This window comes from Olea europaea, chromosome 12 (genome assembly GCF_002742605.1).
Source record: "Olea europaea var. sylvestris chromosome 12, O_europaea_v1, whole genome shotgun sequence".
Taxonomy (NCBI): Eukaryota; Viridiplantae; Streptophyta; class Magnoliopsida; order Lamiales; family Oleaceae; genus Olea; species Olea europaea.
The window spans coordinates 30,365,835-30,384,165 of record NC_036248.1 but is presented as its reverse complement, the minus strand read 5'-3'; the positions used below and the strand labels follow the sequence as shown (position 1 = coordinate 30,384,165).

The 18,331-nt window shown below is 33.5% G+C and overlaps 1 protein-coding gene and 2 long non-coding RNA genes across 3 annotated transcripts; 2 read left to right on the top strand and 1 right to left on the bottom strand.

The window, feature by feature from the left end:
• The first annotated feature begins 3,085 nt into the window (after positions 1-3,085).
• LOC111406372 lies at positions 3,086-5,423 on the top strand. Its single transcript, XR_002704994.1, has 2 exons — positions 3,086-5,174; positions 5,262-5,423. It is a non-coding gene; the product is annotated as an uncharacterized LOC111406372 (long non-coding RNA).
• A 3,754-nt stretch (positions 5,424-9,177) lies between these two features.
• Positions 9,178-13,445, top strand: LOC111406370 (serine/threonine-protein phosphatase PP2A-2 catalytic subunit). The gene is made up of 6 exons (XM_023035801.1): positions 9,178-9,700; positions 10,640-10,754; positions 11,706-11,814; positions 11,892-11,969; positions 12,625-12,816; positions 12,905-13,445. The coding sequence occupies exons 1-6, from the start codon at positions 9,448-9,450 to the stop codon at positions 13,076-13,078; spliced, it is 921 nt and encodes a 306-aa protein (XP_022891569.1). The 5' UTR covers positions 9,178-9,447; the 3' UTR covers positions 13,079-13,445.
• A 297-nt stretch (positions 13,446-13,742) lies between these two features.
• LOC111406371 lies at positions 13,743-15,231 on the bottom strand. Its single transcript, XR_002704993.1, has 2 exons — positions 14,874-15,231; positions 13,743-14,331 (listed from the first exon to the last, which is right to left on the bottom strand). It is a non-coding gene; the product is annotated as an uncharacterized LOC111406371 (long non-coding RNA).
• Between the last annotated feature and the right edge of the window lie 3,100 nt (positions 15,232-18,331).

Genomic DNA, 18,331 nt, shown 5'->3' with positions numbered 1-18,331 from the left:
GCTGCCTTCGAAGGTGGAAATAATTTTGTAAGAAACTTCTGCGCTAACCCCTCCCAAGTTGTGATGGATCCATACAGCAATGATTAGAACCATGCCTTGGCTTTGTCTCTTAGGGAAAAGGAAAATAGGCGGAGTCGGATTGCATCTTCAGTAATGCCATTCATTTTCACTGTATCACAGATCTCCAAAAAGGATCCCAAATGAGTATTTGGGTCTTCTGTTGGAGCTTCCCCAAACTGATTCTGCTGCACCATGTGTATAAGTCCTGGCTTCAGTTCGAAATTGTTTGCAGCAATTGCTGAGCATGCGATGCTAGAATAGTTGTCATTGACAATTGGTCTTATGTAGTCCTGAATAACCCTTTGTTGGTTATCCTCATTGACTGCTCTAGCATTCTGTTCTGCCATTGCTTCCCATTCGTTTCTTTGTATGCCTATGAGAATGCGAAATGTGCGTTCTGGTTCAGGATCAATAGGTAGTAGGTCTAGATTTCACGCCCTTCGCATAAGCAGCTGAAAATAACCACAAGGAAGCCTTTAAAGATAGACACAAAAGGAATAAAATAAAAATAAAAATTATGATAGAAATAAAAATCTAAAGTAAAATAAAAGCTAATTGGTAATAATATCAATTGAATTCAAATAAATCAATCCCCCGGTAACGGCGCCAAAAACTTGCCACGTAATTTATGCAACGTGATTTTTAAACCGCAAGTGTACGGTGTTAAGTTTTGTAATATAGTAAAGAAGTTAGGATGTTGAACCCGCATGGATTGATTTCGAATTAATTGAGTACTATAATTATTTTAGGTTTCCCTTTATTTAGACGATCAAATTTTGAGTCAATGTTTTTATGCTAAATTAAAATTAAATAGGATGAACGATGCAAGTAAACGAGGGCAAATTATGAAATTTCTTATCAAATTATAAATGCCTAGGGAATGATTTCACCGTACATTCGACAATATTTTTCAATCGTATAACTATTTCTATCAATCTTTCCAAAATTTATAGGCAAGAACGCTAAAGTGATTCTATTTCCCTCTCTCGAGCGCCAAATAAAATTTATTTTTATATATTAATTCCAATATCTCTATTCCGAATTAAAAATATAAAAATTATCAAGCACGTGGTTCTTAATTAAAACAAATTTCAAAGATTCGCACTTTCTCTCGAAACCTACGAAATCAAGATTATGTTGTCTTAGATCACGCCTAAATTTGCCTCTCTCGAGAGCCAAAATTTAGAACATCAAATCATTCAATTAGTGGCCAATTAATTGAAAGCATTGCGCACAAACAACATAAATAAATAAAAAGGAAAGATCAATTGAAATAATTATAACGGAATCCAAACATGTCTCAAGTAGGCTACATCATCTCTAGAATAATTGTTTAGTTCATAATTGAGAAAATTGACATGAATAAATTAATCAGAAAGAACATAGAGAAGAAAAGGAATAGAAAAACTCGTTCTTGCCGCTCGATTTCTTCTTCCATTGTTGCCAAATTCTCTTAATTAACTTCCTCTTCTTTAATTGTATTGACTAGCTGTGGATTTTGTCTCCAGATTTTTGCAATTGGCCGGCTAAACTCTTCTTTCCAGTCACGTGTTCTTGCCGGCTGCTTCCAATTTTCCTTGTTCGTTCTCCCCCCCTCTTAATTAGGTCTTTTAGGTAGTATTTATAGTCTCCTCAAGTATTGGACGATTTTAGGTTGGAATGGGTCGAGAAAGAAATTCAAAAATATCAAAATATGTTTCCCCGCATAGGCGGTGCTGCTCTTACTGTCAAATTCAGCTTCATGGACGTTGCGGCGCCCGGTTCGGTTGGAAAATTCTTTCTGCACGTCTTTCAATATTTTTAGCATAACTTTCTCCTCAGATATTCAATCGAGGTGATTCAAAGCTCGTTAGAAAGCTAACTCAAAGGGGTACAAATTTTCTTCAGATATTATTCTCCGCTTCGATCGTTTGCTATGTCAAAAATGAGTCTCAATGTGAGGCTAAAATTCCGGAGCACAACTTTTTGGTTGGAAATTGATTTGTGATCAAATTTTGACTAAATTTGATCCCTTTGACATCTTCTTTTCATCCAATTGACTCCTAGCATGCTCGGATCTTCATTTCGAGGTTCAGCACAACTTTTCAATATTTACGCTGTAGTCCCCGAACTTTGGATCTCTTACAATTTAGCAATTTTCTCCAATTTCGTCAACTTTTGCTTATTCTTTCAATTTCATCAACCTACATCACAACATCAAAACACACAATAAAAAGCTCTAAAACACTCTTAAGAGTAACAAAATAACAAATTAGGTGGCATAAATATTATGAATGTAGAGCACTCATCACTGAGCATACCAATTTCTTGGTTTGACTGGATCGGAGCGAGAAATTTCTAATTTTATTTCCGATCACTAAACATTTTTAAAAAAGTCAATTGCATCGTTAAATTTATCTTAATTACATCACTAAACTTCAAATTTAGCTTTGAATTTCACCACTTTGTCATTTTCCAAAGAATAATGCTATGTATCATTATTGCTACTTATCATTTTGAAGTGAATCAGTGTTGTTTGGTACTTCATTGTGAAATGAAACAAAATCATCTTAATTTCGTTAGTAATGTAATCTATTGAAATTAGGCTGATGATACATAACATTACTCTTTCCTCAACAATGAAAGTTGCTTAATCAGTAGGTCATACCACAAATGATCTTTCACGTAATCGCCACATGACATTGTCAATTATTTCGAAAAGTATTTCAACATTTTAATTAATCTATAGACATCCTATAAATTTATAATCCTTATTTTATCATTTTCATTCTTAAGTATATATAATTATGGTGTTGATACTAACTAAGCATTTTTCATCGGTTTGGGGGCCATAGCTGATATGTGATAGAATGTGACAGAATTCCGAGACTTTAAACTAAATTAAAATTTAATTGAGATGACTTAAATTAAAGTTTCACTTAAAGTTCAGTGATCTTAGATGAAATGTATCCTTCATATATAAAAGAGGCTATCTTTTGCCGGACACGTGTCAGCTATTCCTTTCGTCACCATCCAATTCAATTTTTTTCTTTCTTTCCTTTATTCAAAACGACGTCATGTGATGTTTCCCATTTCTTTTTATTCCATTTGGCACGCCCATTCAAGGCAATAAACCCTTTCCTCTCTAGCTCTCTTCCAGACTTCGGCCACGATTTCTTGGCTCATTGTTAAGGAAAAAAAAAAATTAAAGAAAGCAGGGGCTTCTAGCGTTAGGGCTCCGATCACGTTGTGGGATGCTTTTTTGCTTCAATTATAGCTATATTATATGTGCATTTTTACTTCAATTTTGGAAATATTAACTATTGAAGGTGTGTATTTTTTATATTTACTATATTTGGAGATGCTTAATTGGAGTTTGTTTTCTGCAAATGATGCCTATGCACGGAGTTCTGGTCTCCGCATTGCACTGGTAGAGGAGAGAGTGGGAGAGGAAGAATCTAAAACCTTTTGGAGAATCCAAGCAAAAGTGGATGTTCTTGCAAAAATATTACACAAGGGTTCTTTCTTCCAGTCAAATCGTGATGATCCTCAAATGATAATTTTTTTCCATTATTATGGTCATCCATTTTTGTTAATTTAGAAAGAATGAAAAAAGCTCTAAAGAAAAATTGTTCACGACAGTGAATACATGACGATCGAATCATAGAGAAGAACAAACGACGAAAATAATTTGTGATTTTGTTACCTATGGTTTGATTTCAATTGGGCAGTAAGAAATGACGATGGAGAGAAAGTTAAAGGGAATTTGGGAAGTAGGGATACAAAAAACAAAAGAGGAGAAAATAAGATCTAACAAAACCAAGATACAAAAGGGAGGCGAAAACAAAAAATAGTAAAGAAAGAAGAAGAAAGGACAAGTCTTGAATGGTTGTGTGAAGACAGGAGTAAAGAGGTATGGGAACTTGTGTGGAGAAATGCAGAAACCCCGTCCTGTGAGAAGAAAAGTACGTAGTGCTTGAGGGGGGAAAAATGAGAAAAATAGTATATATGACATCAACATGACACACAGATGATGCCTTATGAATAGTAAGAAACTTTGCTCTTTTATATATTCTAGAGATTTAGTTCACTCTTTTATAGGAACTAGTTACTAATTCTTGTATTTATAGATTGATCTTGTTGCTGTAATGTAAATGATGAAATCTGTATTCTTTAGTTTCTGCTACAAATCAAACTTTCTATTGTTTTATGGGATCTTAAGATATCTTTACAAAGTGAAATTTATATATAGAATAAACTTCAGCTTCAATTTTACTTTATATTTACTATTGATCTGCTTTTAGCAATCCCCTATCAGTCATCTAATATTTTGATCCATTATGACACTACAACCAAAAATATTTAAGAATGAAGCCAACCCTTGGAACTTGGTTTGCCAAACTTTCTGTCGATAACTCTATATGAAGCAGAAATATCGTGGCTTCGATATTTCTCAAGAACAAAATATTTTAGTACAACCAAATGCGGTGCAAAAGTGTCTTATTGATTCTAGCAAAATTGGAATTCTGTACTGTGATGCCTACATTAAGTCATCATCCAGTAAAGAATTAGAGGTTTTGGGGCTATGTGTTTGACTGTTTGAACCTTTTGTTTGGATGTTCAAATGAAATATTGGTGCCATTTTGGTGTATGTGTCAAGCTTAAAAACCAGTTATATAGAAATTAGAATATTATTCAACTTGGATTGTGCTTTTCTGGAATTCGTGGTAAAAGGATCAAGTCGATTGTAATATTTCTCTACTTGTCGATGGTTTGGAAGGGTTTGTAAGACGTGTGCATATCTTTGATCTTCAACTCTCATGTGTATTTTTCTTATAATGAAATTATTGTATGATCAATCTTTTGACCTTTTGATAGCAATCATTTCATTAACTTTTATCATTTTTCTCCCGCTTTATAAAAAATCAATTACTCTTGATTTTTTATTTATTATTATTATTTTTTGTTTATCTCAACATACACAATCCTAGAGTTGCCTTTATTACCATTTGAAATCTTACGCTAGGTTAAGTAACTGACAAATTAGTATCTGTCGAGCAGGTGAAGCGTAAGGAATTATTCCATTTTGTAGAAGGAGCCATCACAAGGTTGAAAGTCAATGCTGATATTCGAGGGTATTCATAAATATTTAATTTTCTTTCACTTTTTCTAGAGCGTGTATCCTTCAGCTATGTGACAGATTTTGTATAATTTAAATTTAGGGACCTTATCATGTTGTGGATCCCAACGTTAATTGAAATATGTGCTGTATTACAAGAGAATTACTCATATTCCTCGAGTGGAAGCCTTTTTTCCCCTCAAAGAATTTGCCTAAGGTTTAACATAATGAGGTCATTCCAGGTACAAAAGTGCCATTTTTCTCAGAATTATGTTGCATTTGTGACATTGATACTTTGATACAATTTATTTTTAGATATCTGAGATGAATTTCTCCAATGAATGTTGATATCTACAAGTGTTGAATGTGTTATATTTTCTCATGAGTTTTAGGAAGGCATTTTGTGACATCAAATTTACAATTAAAATATCATCTTTCTCCATGTAATTAAAGGGACTATTATGTTAATGGATTTTTTTAAGTAGATCATATATTTCTATGAGTTTTGTAAATGGTATTAAATGGAATCAATATATATTGCTTGCACATGGAATTTTTTATTCTTGTTATTAGATAAATGTCTATTCCTGTGTGTTGAGAAATATTATTGCTTGATTTTCTCTGCAATGTATTTGACTAAAAAATGCGAGGATGTGTTCCAAATATAAAAGCATCACTCTCCCCATTAATACCAATTGATAGGTCTATAAGTTTTATACTTGTTAGGGGACAACTGACAAAAAGATAACTCATGCTTACCAAATTCAAGTTTCTTACCTTCTACAATGATTTTTGCTGTCATTATTCGTGATGTTAATGATGAGTTGATCTAGCTAGTAGAATGAGGGGTTTGGTATATGATTTATAAGCCGAATTCTTATTGCAGTTGGGGACGTTGGACTTCGTAGCCTATACAAATTCTGATGTATGAGCCATGACTGACTCAGGAAATCAAATGTCTTCTTTGGTAGCTGGTTTTGGAAACTATTATGATGGGGAGAAAATGCTAACTCTACGGCCAAACAAACGCTGACTTGTTGATGTTTTCCATCTTTTATTTTATTTTATTTTTACTCGGTCACTCTACCTTCTCCGTTGACTTAAAAAATAATTTTATCGTTATGGAAAGTAGTTTTGAATAATCTTTTATTTGCTAAAGTTTGTTATTGTATGTGCAGACCTTAATCTCAATGCTGCATTTGAGGGGAACTCTGTTTCCATTTTCTATTATTATTTATTTATTTTATGTTTCATCTTTGTTGTGTTCCCCATGTAGCTCATCCATTGCTTGTTCAAGCTTATCGAATTAGATAAAGGAGTTAAGCTAATAAAGGATTGATAAATGAAATAACATTCAAATAACAAAGTTAATCAAACTGAGCTCATTTTTAACTCTGAAAATAACTTGTTTGAGATTGGCTTAGAGATAAACAAGTCAATTTTGTACTGTACTAAAGACTCAATGGGTGACCTCGAACTTGGATCAATTCATTTGTGCTTCTATCCTTGTCAGAAGACTAGATGTTTTATTTATTTATGTTTCAGTTTTGTTGATAATTATCTCTTTTTTGGTGGGGTTTTTCAAAATTAATTCTGGTTTACGTTTTCCTCCTTTATCCTTTTTCCTGTTGGTAATATTTTCATATTATCCAACCTTTAGGTTGAGTCAGTGTTGGATGAGGAAAATTTTACATTGGAAGAGTTTCTGGATGAAGAAGAGATAATCCGAGAATGCAAATCATTAGATAGTCGCCTCATAAATTTTTATGACATCTTTACTTTTCAGCTGCATGTTTTTGTTTATTAGTCTTGTCATCAAAGTTATAAGTGTCTTTTTAATGAGTCATGGTTCCTCGGCAATCATACCCTTACTATGACCTGTTGGTTTCACTTTTAGTTTTGAAGTTTCGTGAAGACAATGTGAAATTTTATTGGTGTTTGGTTTGAGAGATAGAGCTTAGGTTGAATAGTTGTTGCACTACATCGTTCACGAGTCTTCAGATGATGCAGATAGAAAATGAATGTTCAGACGTCAAATTGTTTCAGCTTTCAAATCAAATTTATTTTCCCACAAACTGGTCTAATAAACATGAGGTATTTATTCGATTTTCTTGGTTGTTGATTAGTTACTGCAATAGGATAAGAAATCATGACTATGTCCAGGAGGAAGTATGGACACTGGATTTAACAAAAAAAGTTGGAACTACTACATATTCTTTGATTTCCAGTGGCAGTCTTGAAACTCTCACCCAGCTATCTTCCATTGTTTCTAGGTATGAGATTAAGTAATCGTTTTGAAACTATGTTTGATATCTAGGTCTTCGGGGCTTCAAATCAAACATTAAGAAGATTATAGTTTGATTTGATTCTTTTTGCTAGGCTTAGATGACTTTATTATGTCTATCTTTCTACTCGATTATTGTTTAGAAAATAGAAATTTTTTGACTTCATTGAGCCAAATAAATATTTTGGAACGGTCCAGTTAGTCTTTTTAATTCAAACAATTTACTGCAAAATTATATAACTCTACTGTTTGTTGTCGAATTTCAATATGCGAAAATCATGTTTATGGTGCTATGTAATTAATCATTTTCCTAATGTATTTCATGTGTAAGAGTTATATAGATTGGTGATATTGGATGGGTTTCTTTACCATTATTTTCCCTTCTTTGTGTTACAGACATGAATGCTGAATTTATGTAAATCAACTTTAATAGCTGTCGACTATAATTGTATTGCACACTTTTTTCCTTGACTGTCAATTGACCTTGTAAACTTCTAAAGGATTTTAGGATAAAGGGGTTGAGGGGTGCGTTTTAGATTAGAGAAGACGGGAAGGTGTATAAAACATTTTTTAATCTTCCTTATCATTATAGTATCTCTTACGTTGAAGGTGACTCAAATCTCAAACTCAGGTTGAACCACTATAAATCTATGGATTTGCTTTAGTTCTTGGAGCTAAGGATTATAAATTTGACCCATAACAACTGTTGACTTAATTGCTTAAATAAAATTAAAGCAATAGATAAAGAATTTCTGGATTCACGTACTTATTTATCAAGTCATTAACTATAATTAGGTAATTTTTTATATTCATAATAATCCGATTCAACTCAAAAATAAAGGCTATAATCTTCTCTTGAGGCATCACAATTGCTCACTTAAGCTTCACTTATTGCTTTGGTTGATGTTATGCTGCTTGCTGCTTTCATGCAGAAGTCTGAGTCACATTGTGAGCAAAATCCAAAGAAAGCATGCATAATACAAATATCAAAATCATACTTTTGCTGATTGACCTTCCCTATATTGAACTCTGTTACTTTTACATAATACATGTTTTCTCTGCTTGGTTTTGAACCAATGACATCAACATGGAAATATAAATTGTGTTTCGTGAACAGATATGGATGCCAAAGTGAAATCCATGATCAAGCTCATTAAAGAAGTTGCTGATTCATCTGGAAGAAAGGCCGAAATATACCATAAAAAAAGGCCTAAGTTGATGAGTTTAGAACGAGTATGTTTTGAAATAGTATTATGTAATTCAAAGCAATTTTGGAGAATATAGGGACGGATCTAAGGGAGACAGCCCAGCCCCCTCTCCAGCCCACTTAATATTTTTTAGGGCGAAAAGAATTTTTTTATGTGTAAATTTATATTTTTTTTACATGTTAGTTTAGCTTGTAGTTTGATTTTGACTTCGTCCCTGGAAGAATATGAATCTTTTTAAAAGGACCCTCCTGCACTTTTACAAGAATAAATAACTACAAACGTGTGCACATGCATGTGTGGAAGATGAATTTCTCAAAAGAAAATTTATATATACTTACTTTTAACATTAACCAATCAATACACGTTCAACCACCTAGACATTTTAAATATTATAAACTCCCACGTAGAACCACTCATTTGACGTACAGAGTGTGTGAGAGAGAGTGTTCTATTTTTGCATTTGCATTTCATTTGAGTTTCGTTTAATTTCATTTGGCACATATATACATCTTCCGTTTATAATTAATATATAAAATTATACAAATTCTTATCATTTCTAGAGAGAGAAAAACATGAAATGGGAATGAGTCTCATAAATCGATAGAAAATGATGAAAAAATTTTACGAAGTCACCTTTCTTAACAAATATATCAAATCCAGATCTCTCTGCTTCGTCTGATTTATATATTATTGTTGTATTTTTTGGAATTCAGATCGTTAAATAATTCACAGATCTGAAAGCAAAAAAGGAGGGGATTTTGAATTTTTTTTGGGTATTATTGAAAATAATTGTGAAAATGCCGGGGCAAGGGGATTTGGACAGGCAGATAGAGCAATTGATGGAGTGCAAGCCGCTGTCGGAAGCAGAGGTGAAGACTTTGTGTGATCAGGCCAGGGCGATTCTGGTGGAGGAATGGAATGTTCAGCCGGTGAAATGTCCGGTTACTGTGTGCGGCGATATCCATGGCCAGTTCTACGATCTGATCGAGCTTTTTCGGATAGGAGGCAACGCTCCTGACACCAATTACCTCTTCATGGGGGACTACGTCGGTGAGTTTTATCAGGATATTTAAGTATCTGTTCGGGAAAAAAATGATTTTTTTCTCATCCGTATCTGTTGGAATATTTAGTTAATTATTGTTGAATGGGATATTATATGGATTTTATTACTGTATAATGATTTTATTTTGGCGAAGAAGCGATCTAGTTTAAGATGTCTGAATTGTTGCATTGGGTATTTCACAGTGATGCCTACTTGTGTTTTGTTGAGGTCTGTTACTTGAAGTTGAATGAAAATGCCAATAAACGGTGATTACATAGCTGCATTTCTGATTTTGGGATTATTTTTTAGATATTAGCTATCGGATTATAGCCTAAAAATTGATGATTTCACGTACTTCTGAGAACTGAGTGAATTGTTCAGTCGTCTGATGTGTTTTGAGATGAACTGTAGGCCAAGGATAAGAGGGAAACTTGATCCATGATTGAGCAATAGTGGATAAAAACATGTAACTTGATGAATGAAAACTATTTGCGGCTTACTTTTCCTTGCGTAATGTTTCAATGGGACTACAGCCCATGTTATCAATGATGCTGACAATATAGATGTAAAATATGTTCAAATTTGTCGGCATTACATATGATGCTGCCACTGCTTGTCGTATATGTCATCAACAAAGTCAAGACAAATGTTACTGCATGCTTTTATGAAACCGAGCTTTGCGAGTGGTTTCATTATTAGTCATTTATGGCTCTTAGAAAAATAACTAACTTACTTTACCAGGAAGCTAAGCTTTATTTCCAGTAAAGTTTCAGTCAGTTGCTCGAATCTTCATGACATTTGATATACATCTAATTCATACTTGTTCCTTCTTATAATGGTAAAGTTTGTGAAGTTAAAGGTGCAATTTTTATGTTTGTTGATTATTCTCTTACCATAGCTCATAATTTAACATTCCCTTATTCCATTCCAATAATTGCATAATGCAGATCGTGGATACTACTCTGTGGAGACTGTCACGCTTTTAGTGGCTCTGAAAGTTCGTTATAGAGATAGAATCACAATTCTTAGAGGAAATCATGAAAGCCGGCAAATTACTCAAGTGTAAGACCTTTAGTTTATATGTTCTGCTAATTGCTATAAGCTTATTTGAGTATATATTAACTTGTGTAGTAAATGTTGCAAGTCCACGTACATTGTTCCATCTCACATGTGGGCATCTGTAATCTGTATAAAGTATATATAAATATTAGTCCCTGGTTTGTTAGAAAAGTTTATGTAATAGAAATGAAATTTAAATCTACAATTCAATTTTTGGGTGTTTATATATTCTTGTTTGATTTTGAATTTTAGAAAGGTTTTATATTACATGTCAAAAAATAAAAAAGAAACAAATTATTGTGGTTCATATGGGGTTTACTTCCAAACTTTGCCAGATGATGCACTGGATCTCTTTGATGCCTTCATACATTTTCTGTGACTATACTAAATTAAACCTCAGAAGGCTGCTATGATTGTTATGTGATGGTTCGTTCTATTTAGAGTAATATCATTTGTCAACTTTCATGAAATGATTTCTTTCTGTTTTTGTTTTTTATAAATAAATATGTCATTGTCAAATTAATCCTGAATCAGGAAGGATTATAATAATAATAATAATAATAATAATAATAATAATAATAATAATAATAATAATAATAATAATAATAATAATAATAATAATAAATTGCTACAGTATCCGGGAATAGCAATGGTGGGAATTGGTTTTCCATGAAAACATGGAAAACCACACTTTCCATGACAATCAAGAATTGGAATTCCATTGGAATAATTGTGTTACCAAACAATAAAAAAATGGAAAAGATGGAACTGGAATTCCATTTCCATGTAATTCCATGCTATCAAACACTACCTTAGTAATTATTGGAATTGGATGTACATATTCTAATCCCTATATATTTCTTGGCCCATGCAGAAATGGTTCTTATGAATTCTATTGTAATCTTTCAGATTTAGTCCAATACAGTATTGTTCATTTACATTTTTGCATTCCAGGTATGGATTTTATGATGAATGCTTAAGGAAGTATGGCAATGCCAACGTGTGGAAGTATTTCACCGATCTTTTTGATTATCTGCCCCTCACTGCACTTATTGAGAGTCAGGTTTGAACAGTAGCTATATTTACTCATAATTTTGAGTACTAGCATGATTATTTTTAATGCTTTGCAATGTCTTGTAGGTATTCTGTTTGCATGGAGGACTTTCACCATCTCTTGATACCTTAGATAATATCCGAGCTCTGGACCGTATACAGGAGGTAAGATTAACATTTCTTGGCTTGTCATTTATCTTTGAGATGCTTCTTTTCTGTTTTTAAATTTTGGTGAAGCACGAGTGTGTAGGTAGTGATGCAAGTTCCAATATATAATGGTTCAGGTTAGAGTCTTACTGAAGTTGTTCGAACTCTGTGCCAATTGTAAGCAAATTTAGTCCTGTTTTATCTACCCTATGCATCTCTGTGAATTTAGTCCTCTTTGATTAACTAAGAGCATGCTTGGGTGCACTTAAAATTTACTGTCCTAGAGAGTAAATTACAACTTACTCTCATGTTAAAATTATTTTTACTACTTTCTAGAGAAGTAAGTTACAGTAGTAAAAATCTGACTTTAAAAATTGTGTTTGGCAAGGTAACTTAAAATCCTACTTTTAAGCACAACCAAATATTTTCTTAACCTTGTTTTCCACTTTAGGCCTTTTCACGTAGCATATTGTGATTTGAAACAATAGTTCTACCATAAAAAATATTGGCTTTTTGGATGGGATTGCTTAGGCTTTTAAGATCCTGCTCTACTACTCTCTTCCTTTAAAGTAACTGCTATTTTAAGAGCCTGGAATCGACAAACAATACTTGGATGTAACTTTTATTCCTAAAATAGTTCTTTTTAATGAACTTGGTGATCATGGTTTGCTAGGTTCCACATGAAGGACCAATGTGTGATCTCTTGTGGTCTGATCCTGATGATCGATGTGGGTGGGGCATCTCGCCTCGTGGTGCTGGCTACACCTTTGGACAGGATATAGCATCTCAGTTCAACCATACCAATGGCCTCACTCTGATTTCAAGAGCCCACCAGCTTGTCATGGAGGGTTTCAATTGGTGTCAGGCCTGTATATTTAAATGAAGAATAATATCCCATCTTGTCCTGCATTTCTCGGCCTAAATATTAATTTATATTTCCTCTCAATTTTCAGGAAAAGAATGTAGTAACAGTTTTTAGTGCTCCAAACTATTGTTACCGCTGTGGAAACATGGCTGCAATCCTTGAAATTGGAGAGAACATGGAGCAGAATTTCCTTCAGTTCGACCCAGCTCCTCGGCAAATTGAGCCTGATGCAACGCGCAAGACTCCAGATTATTTTTTGTGAACTCAATACCTTTGTCCGCTGTTTGTAGTCCCTGCTTACCGTTATGTTACTGTAGATGTGTCTTAAGAGATGAATTTTGTTATTTGAGGATTATTTTCTACATTCTTTCTTTCCGAGTTTGCTCTTCTGCTGTTGCTGCTGCTGACTTTGATTATGTGCTCAACATATTTTCCAGAGATGTGAAGAAGGCACGAGTCTTTTGGCTTGTATATTTTTTCCCAAAAGGAGGAAGCAGCTATTACATGATATAAATGTATTTTGTAATTTACAATCTATGTTAGGAAAATAGATTTGAGCAACACATCTTATTTTCCATTTTTAACTTGACTTGGCGAAAGCATTGGAAGGTAAATAAATATTTTGGACCTGACATTGGGATGAAGGTTCTCGTAAATTTGAAAACCTTTGGTAAGGGCAAGAATTTTAGTTATGCAGGCAGTTCTCAGTTCTCACTCAAGCAATGTCCCTGAATTTTTTTTGTCCCCAGATTTTCGTGAATGTGTTAAGGAGAGATATTTTGTGGATATTGGACTTGAGTATAAAAGATGTCAATGGAACTTGGATTTGTACAGGAAGACGATCTTTATGCATTACCAGTAATTAGTAATTACAAATTTACGTAAACCCCGAATTTATAAGTTACCAAACAGTAGAAGCATTGCTGTTTTGAAAGAGCCGGTTTAAAAAGAAGAAAGCGTCTCCATGGAATATATTCAACTTATAACGATAATTACAGTAGTGTTTAAATGTCAATAACTTGTTGAGCCAAAACTCGCAGCGAAAAATAATATCATTTGTTGGAACTAGAAATATGGGTAAGACCACTCTTGCCAGGAGAATTTACAGGAACGTAATAAATAGGTTTGATCGTTTATTTGCCATTTCAAGAAAAATTCCCTTTACTATTGTCTCACGAGACATAGATTAATTGCATAACAATCAAACCTAATTGTGACATTCGTATAAATTCTCCAGGCTAAAGTAGTCTTACCCATACTTATTGTCCCAACAATTGATATCATTCTACACTCTAAGAATTCGCCCAACAGCAATAACTGCCTTCTTCAATGTTCAACAATCTCTTGATCAATTACTTCGTCCACAATGAAGTGCTAAAGGATGTGGAATTCCTTGTTATCTGCAAAGAAGAATTTTTCACGATGGATGCAAACCATTGCTGTAAGTTATGGAACTCCACTGGGGATGTAATTGCTCGTCTTAATAGCTTCTTTTCTTCAATCAAGTTAGCAAACCTGCATTAAAAATAATTTTTGCAATTCTTAGCAATTGAATTATCCATGCTACATGAAATTTCAAACAGAATCATTTTAAATTTACTTACTGCTTAACATAAATTGTGGAAGAGTTCAAAATATATATCAAAGATGAAGAACTCAGTTTTGATGATGAATATAAAAGGTTATTGAGTACACAACAAAATTGAGCTAATCTATCTGCTCCGAGTCTCTGAATTAGACCCAATTGGTACTGTTAATCAATGCTACAAAGGAAAATAATATTAATTTCCAATCCATGCAAAATGAAATGATCAAACACATTTTTATAATTTCATTCTTTAAATATAAAACATAACCACGTTCGATGATAAATCATTACTAATTCAAAAATGTACAAAGCATCCCACTCAATCACATTTACATAATTATCCGATTAACTCCAACAGACAAATTCACAACTTAAATCATTCAAAAACAAATCCACAGCATCTATAATTCATAAACTTTAAATAAATAAAACGAGCATATAATCTAAAAAACAGAAAGTACAAGTGCACCTTTTCAATCAAATCTGAGACCTCCATAATTCGCTACCCTCCATTCTTTAATATTTTCGAAAATTTAGGGTTTGTTAGAATTACAGATCGTGAAATGAATTGAGAGTGACAGGAAAGGCATTTAGGCCTCTCATACAGATCCCTCTTTTGAATTCTGTAGCCCCGTACTCACTATTTTTTATTTATATAAGAGGGGCGAGAAACCCTAATTGATTAATTTTCCCATTTTGCCCTCAATAAAATAAAGATGTACTTGTAGAACCTAGATCATCTTCAAAATATTCTCTAATTATATTTATAACTACCACAAAATGTCATTGCCTTTCAATGTTATTGTATAAAATGTTCATACTTTTTATTTTTTGACATTTTCACCTTTCATTATGGAAAAGATTATTTTCATCCAATTTCTTAATAAAAAAAATGTAAAATGACAAATACACCCTCATATTTAAATAAAATAAAAAATGAAAGAACAAATTATAATTATACTCTCAAACTTTAAAAACAAAACTACAAATGAGTTAAAATAAATTGTTAAAAGGGTAATTAGTATAAAACGTCCATACTTTTTAATATTATTGTGAAAAATATTCCTACCTTTTTTTTCGACATTCTCACTCTTATTTCATATTTTATTGCGGAAGTCATCATTTTCATCAATTTTTCAATTATCACTTATCGGTGTGGTTGGTGGTGAAAGTTCTAGTGAATTGAGACTCTTATATCAAGAAAAAAGTTCAGCTAAATCTTCTCCAAGTTGAACAAATCTTCTTCATGAAATACTAACGAAAGATTTGATGCAAGAAAATTGAAAGGTGATGGTATGAAGATAGTAAAAAGATGTGGTGGTTTTCTATTGACAATTAAGGTTGCTCGTGGTAACATCACAACAAAGAGAAAACCTAAACATGCATGAAATGAATTACTTAAATTGAACACTTGTATATTTAAATTAAGTCATTTCATGCATGCTTATATCTTTCTTACTTTTCCCTCCTTTTTTTTTTTTTTTTTTTTTTTTTTTTTTTGAGGGTGTTGCATCATAACCTCGGTAACTACTGTAAACATCTTCAGACCACCACCTTCCAACTCTCTACCAACAAATCTTTCTCATATTTTTGCTGAATTGATCGACTTAGACACTAGTTCCCAACTCTTTTTCGCTATCTAAGAGTTTCAATTGAGTTAAGACTTTTCACTGCCAATGTGTCTACCTATAGATAGCAAGAAGTGGCAACAATCCCTCCTTCCCGCACCAGGTACCCCAGCAAATGATGTCGTTCTACATGGTAAACCGCTTCCAATTTGGGCAATGTTGACTTGCGAAGTCAGATTTCTTGGAGGAACTGTCTAGTGATCAATGGCCTCATCCACAGCTACTTGTCATGGGCCCAGTTTTCTCACTTCCTAACTACGCTAGAACCGTGCGGCCTTTATGCTCCACAACTCCCATTTCCACGGAATAGCGTTAAGTCAATGTTAAACTCCCACAATAATTTAACCAATGAGGCTTAGATTATATGTTAATGTTGATGGTAGAGAGAATATTACGAGGAAAATAGCACACACATATATTTAAGAAACTTCTTTATATAAATGTAAAAGAAAACTATGTACAAACTCTCAAGGATTTTCTCTCCACAAATATATCACTCAACCTTACTTTACTCCCATTCCATTCATAGAAATTTTCTCTCAACATTCTATCACTCCCTTCTTCCCTCGAATCCTTGATGGGATTTACAAATGGCCAAGCACATCTATTTATTGGCAAGCTCATGGTAGGCAAGTTGGCATCAATGACTAGGATTAATCTTGATCCAAGGGTCTTCAATGGTTGCAAGTTGCCATCCACTCTTTAGACCATAAGGTAGCCAAGTTGGAATTTGTTATCTTGCAAGTTGCATGTCTCTACACTTGCAAGTTATCATGCTGTAATGTGCCTTATCAATTTCCAATTGTATGTTAGTTGGCATGTACCTTTCCATGCAAGTGGACAATCTCTACAACTCATGTGTGAGTGGACATGTCTTTATCATGGTGGCCAAGTTGGACTTTGCTTCCTCAAGCAAGTTGAACACTTGGCACGAGTTGGCACCTAGTAGCATCCAAAACTATCGACCGCAGTTCTCCCCCACCAAATTAGGCAACGCCCTCATCGCCATGTACCGAACTGAAACTTAGACCTAATTAGCCATAGGTCTACCTTATGTTCCCACTTTGTGCCATGGCATTTCCACATCGTGACAAGCCTCAAATCACTCCTTTGGGGTCCGTGACATAGTTCTCAAGGACGTTGTCTTCAGCTGCAGTGATCACAAGTTAGTTGAGGTGCAGTCTGAAACTTCCTTGACATTCTTGATTGATTGCTTTACAAGACTTCAATCATACTCATGGCGAAAACTACTGATGTTCTCTAAGTGAAGTCTGCAATATTATGCAAGTTATGAATCTCTAATGGGAATGTGATTGCCCACAACTGCTTAATAGTCAAGTTCAACAAGCTCGTTATGGTATAGGTAAAGCTCCTTTTTTCCAATTATTTTAGCAGACCTGCATTAGAAAATGCAGCTTATAATTGTATCTTGGCTGTTGCTTTCTACAGTATACATCTATCTGAATTGTACAACATAAGTTTTGCAATATTCATAGCAATAGATTGATTAATGTCGCGTGAAGTTTCAAACTGAAGTCCCTTTTTTTCTTTAACCTAGCAACTAATACCAAATATGGAAAAGAATATCGAAGATGAAGAATTTTGGGTTTCTTGATAATGGTTGTAACGGTTAACTGAAAGGAGAAACTATAAGGCTGAGAGTGCACAACAAATATTTTCATCTCGATCTCTGCTGCAACCTAATGGAAACTGGAGAAGACAAAATACAAGGCTGGATGGTGAAACACCAACTTCACTGTATGGTTTGTAAATTAAGCTAAACAAAAGAAAAAAAAAAAATTGTCGAGATGGCCATTTTTAACAAGGAAAGAATGGACATTGCAGCACTTTGAGAAAGAATAATGTAAAAAGAAGACCACTTTCCATACAAATTATCAGAACAACTTCCTGAAAGCTACTAGTATACAATTGCACAGGATTTTTGTATACTAGTAGCTTTCAAGAAGTTGTTTTGATGGTTAGGATGAAAAATGGTGTTCTTTTTGCATTATTCTTTCTCAAAGTGCTGCAATGTCTATTCTTTCCAGGTTAAAAATGGCCAACTCGACAATTTTTATTTTTTTTCTTTTGTTTTGCTTCATTTTGCAAAGCATCATAATATTTTGTTTTCAAAAAGCACAAAAAGAAAAGAAAAGAAAAATTATACACACATCCTTACATATAAAACTAATCACATACATGATTATAAAAAAGTACCATAATCACAACTCCATAATTACATAAGTATGCCATTAACTCGAATTAACAGATTCTCTAGTTAAATCATTTCAAGAGTAGT

Coding starts and splice junctions, on each gene's coding strand:
- LOC111406370 (XM_023035801.1), top strand. CDS start 9,448: ATGCCGGGGCAAGGGGATTTGGACAGGCAGATAGAGCAATTGATGGAG. Junction 11,970..12,624: donor CTCTGGACCGTATACAGGAG/GTAAGATTAACA, acceptor ATGGTTTGCTAG/GTTCCACATGAAGGACCAAT. Junction 12,817..12,904: donor AGGGTTTCAATTGGTGTCAG/GCCTGTATATTT, acceptor CTCAATTTTCAG/GAAAAGAATGTAGTAACAGT.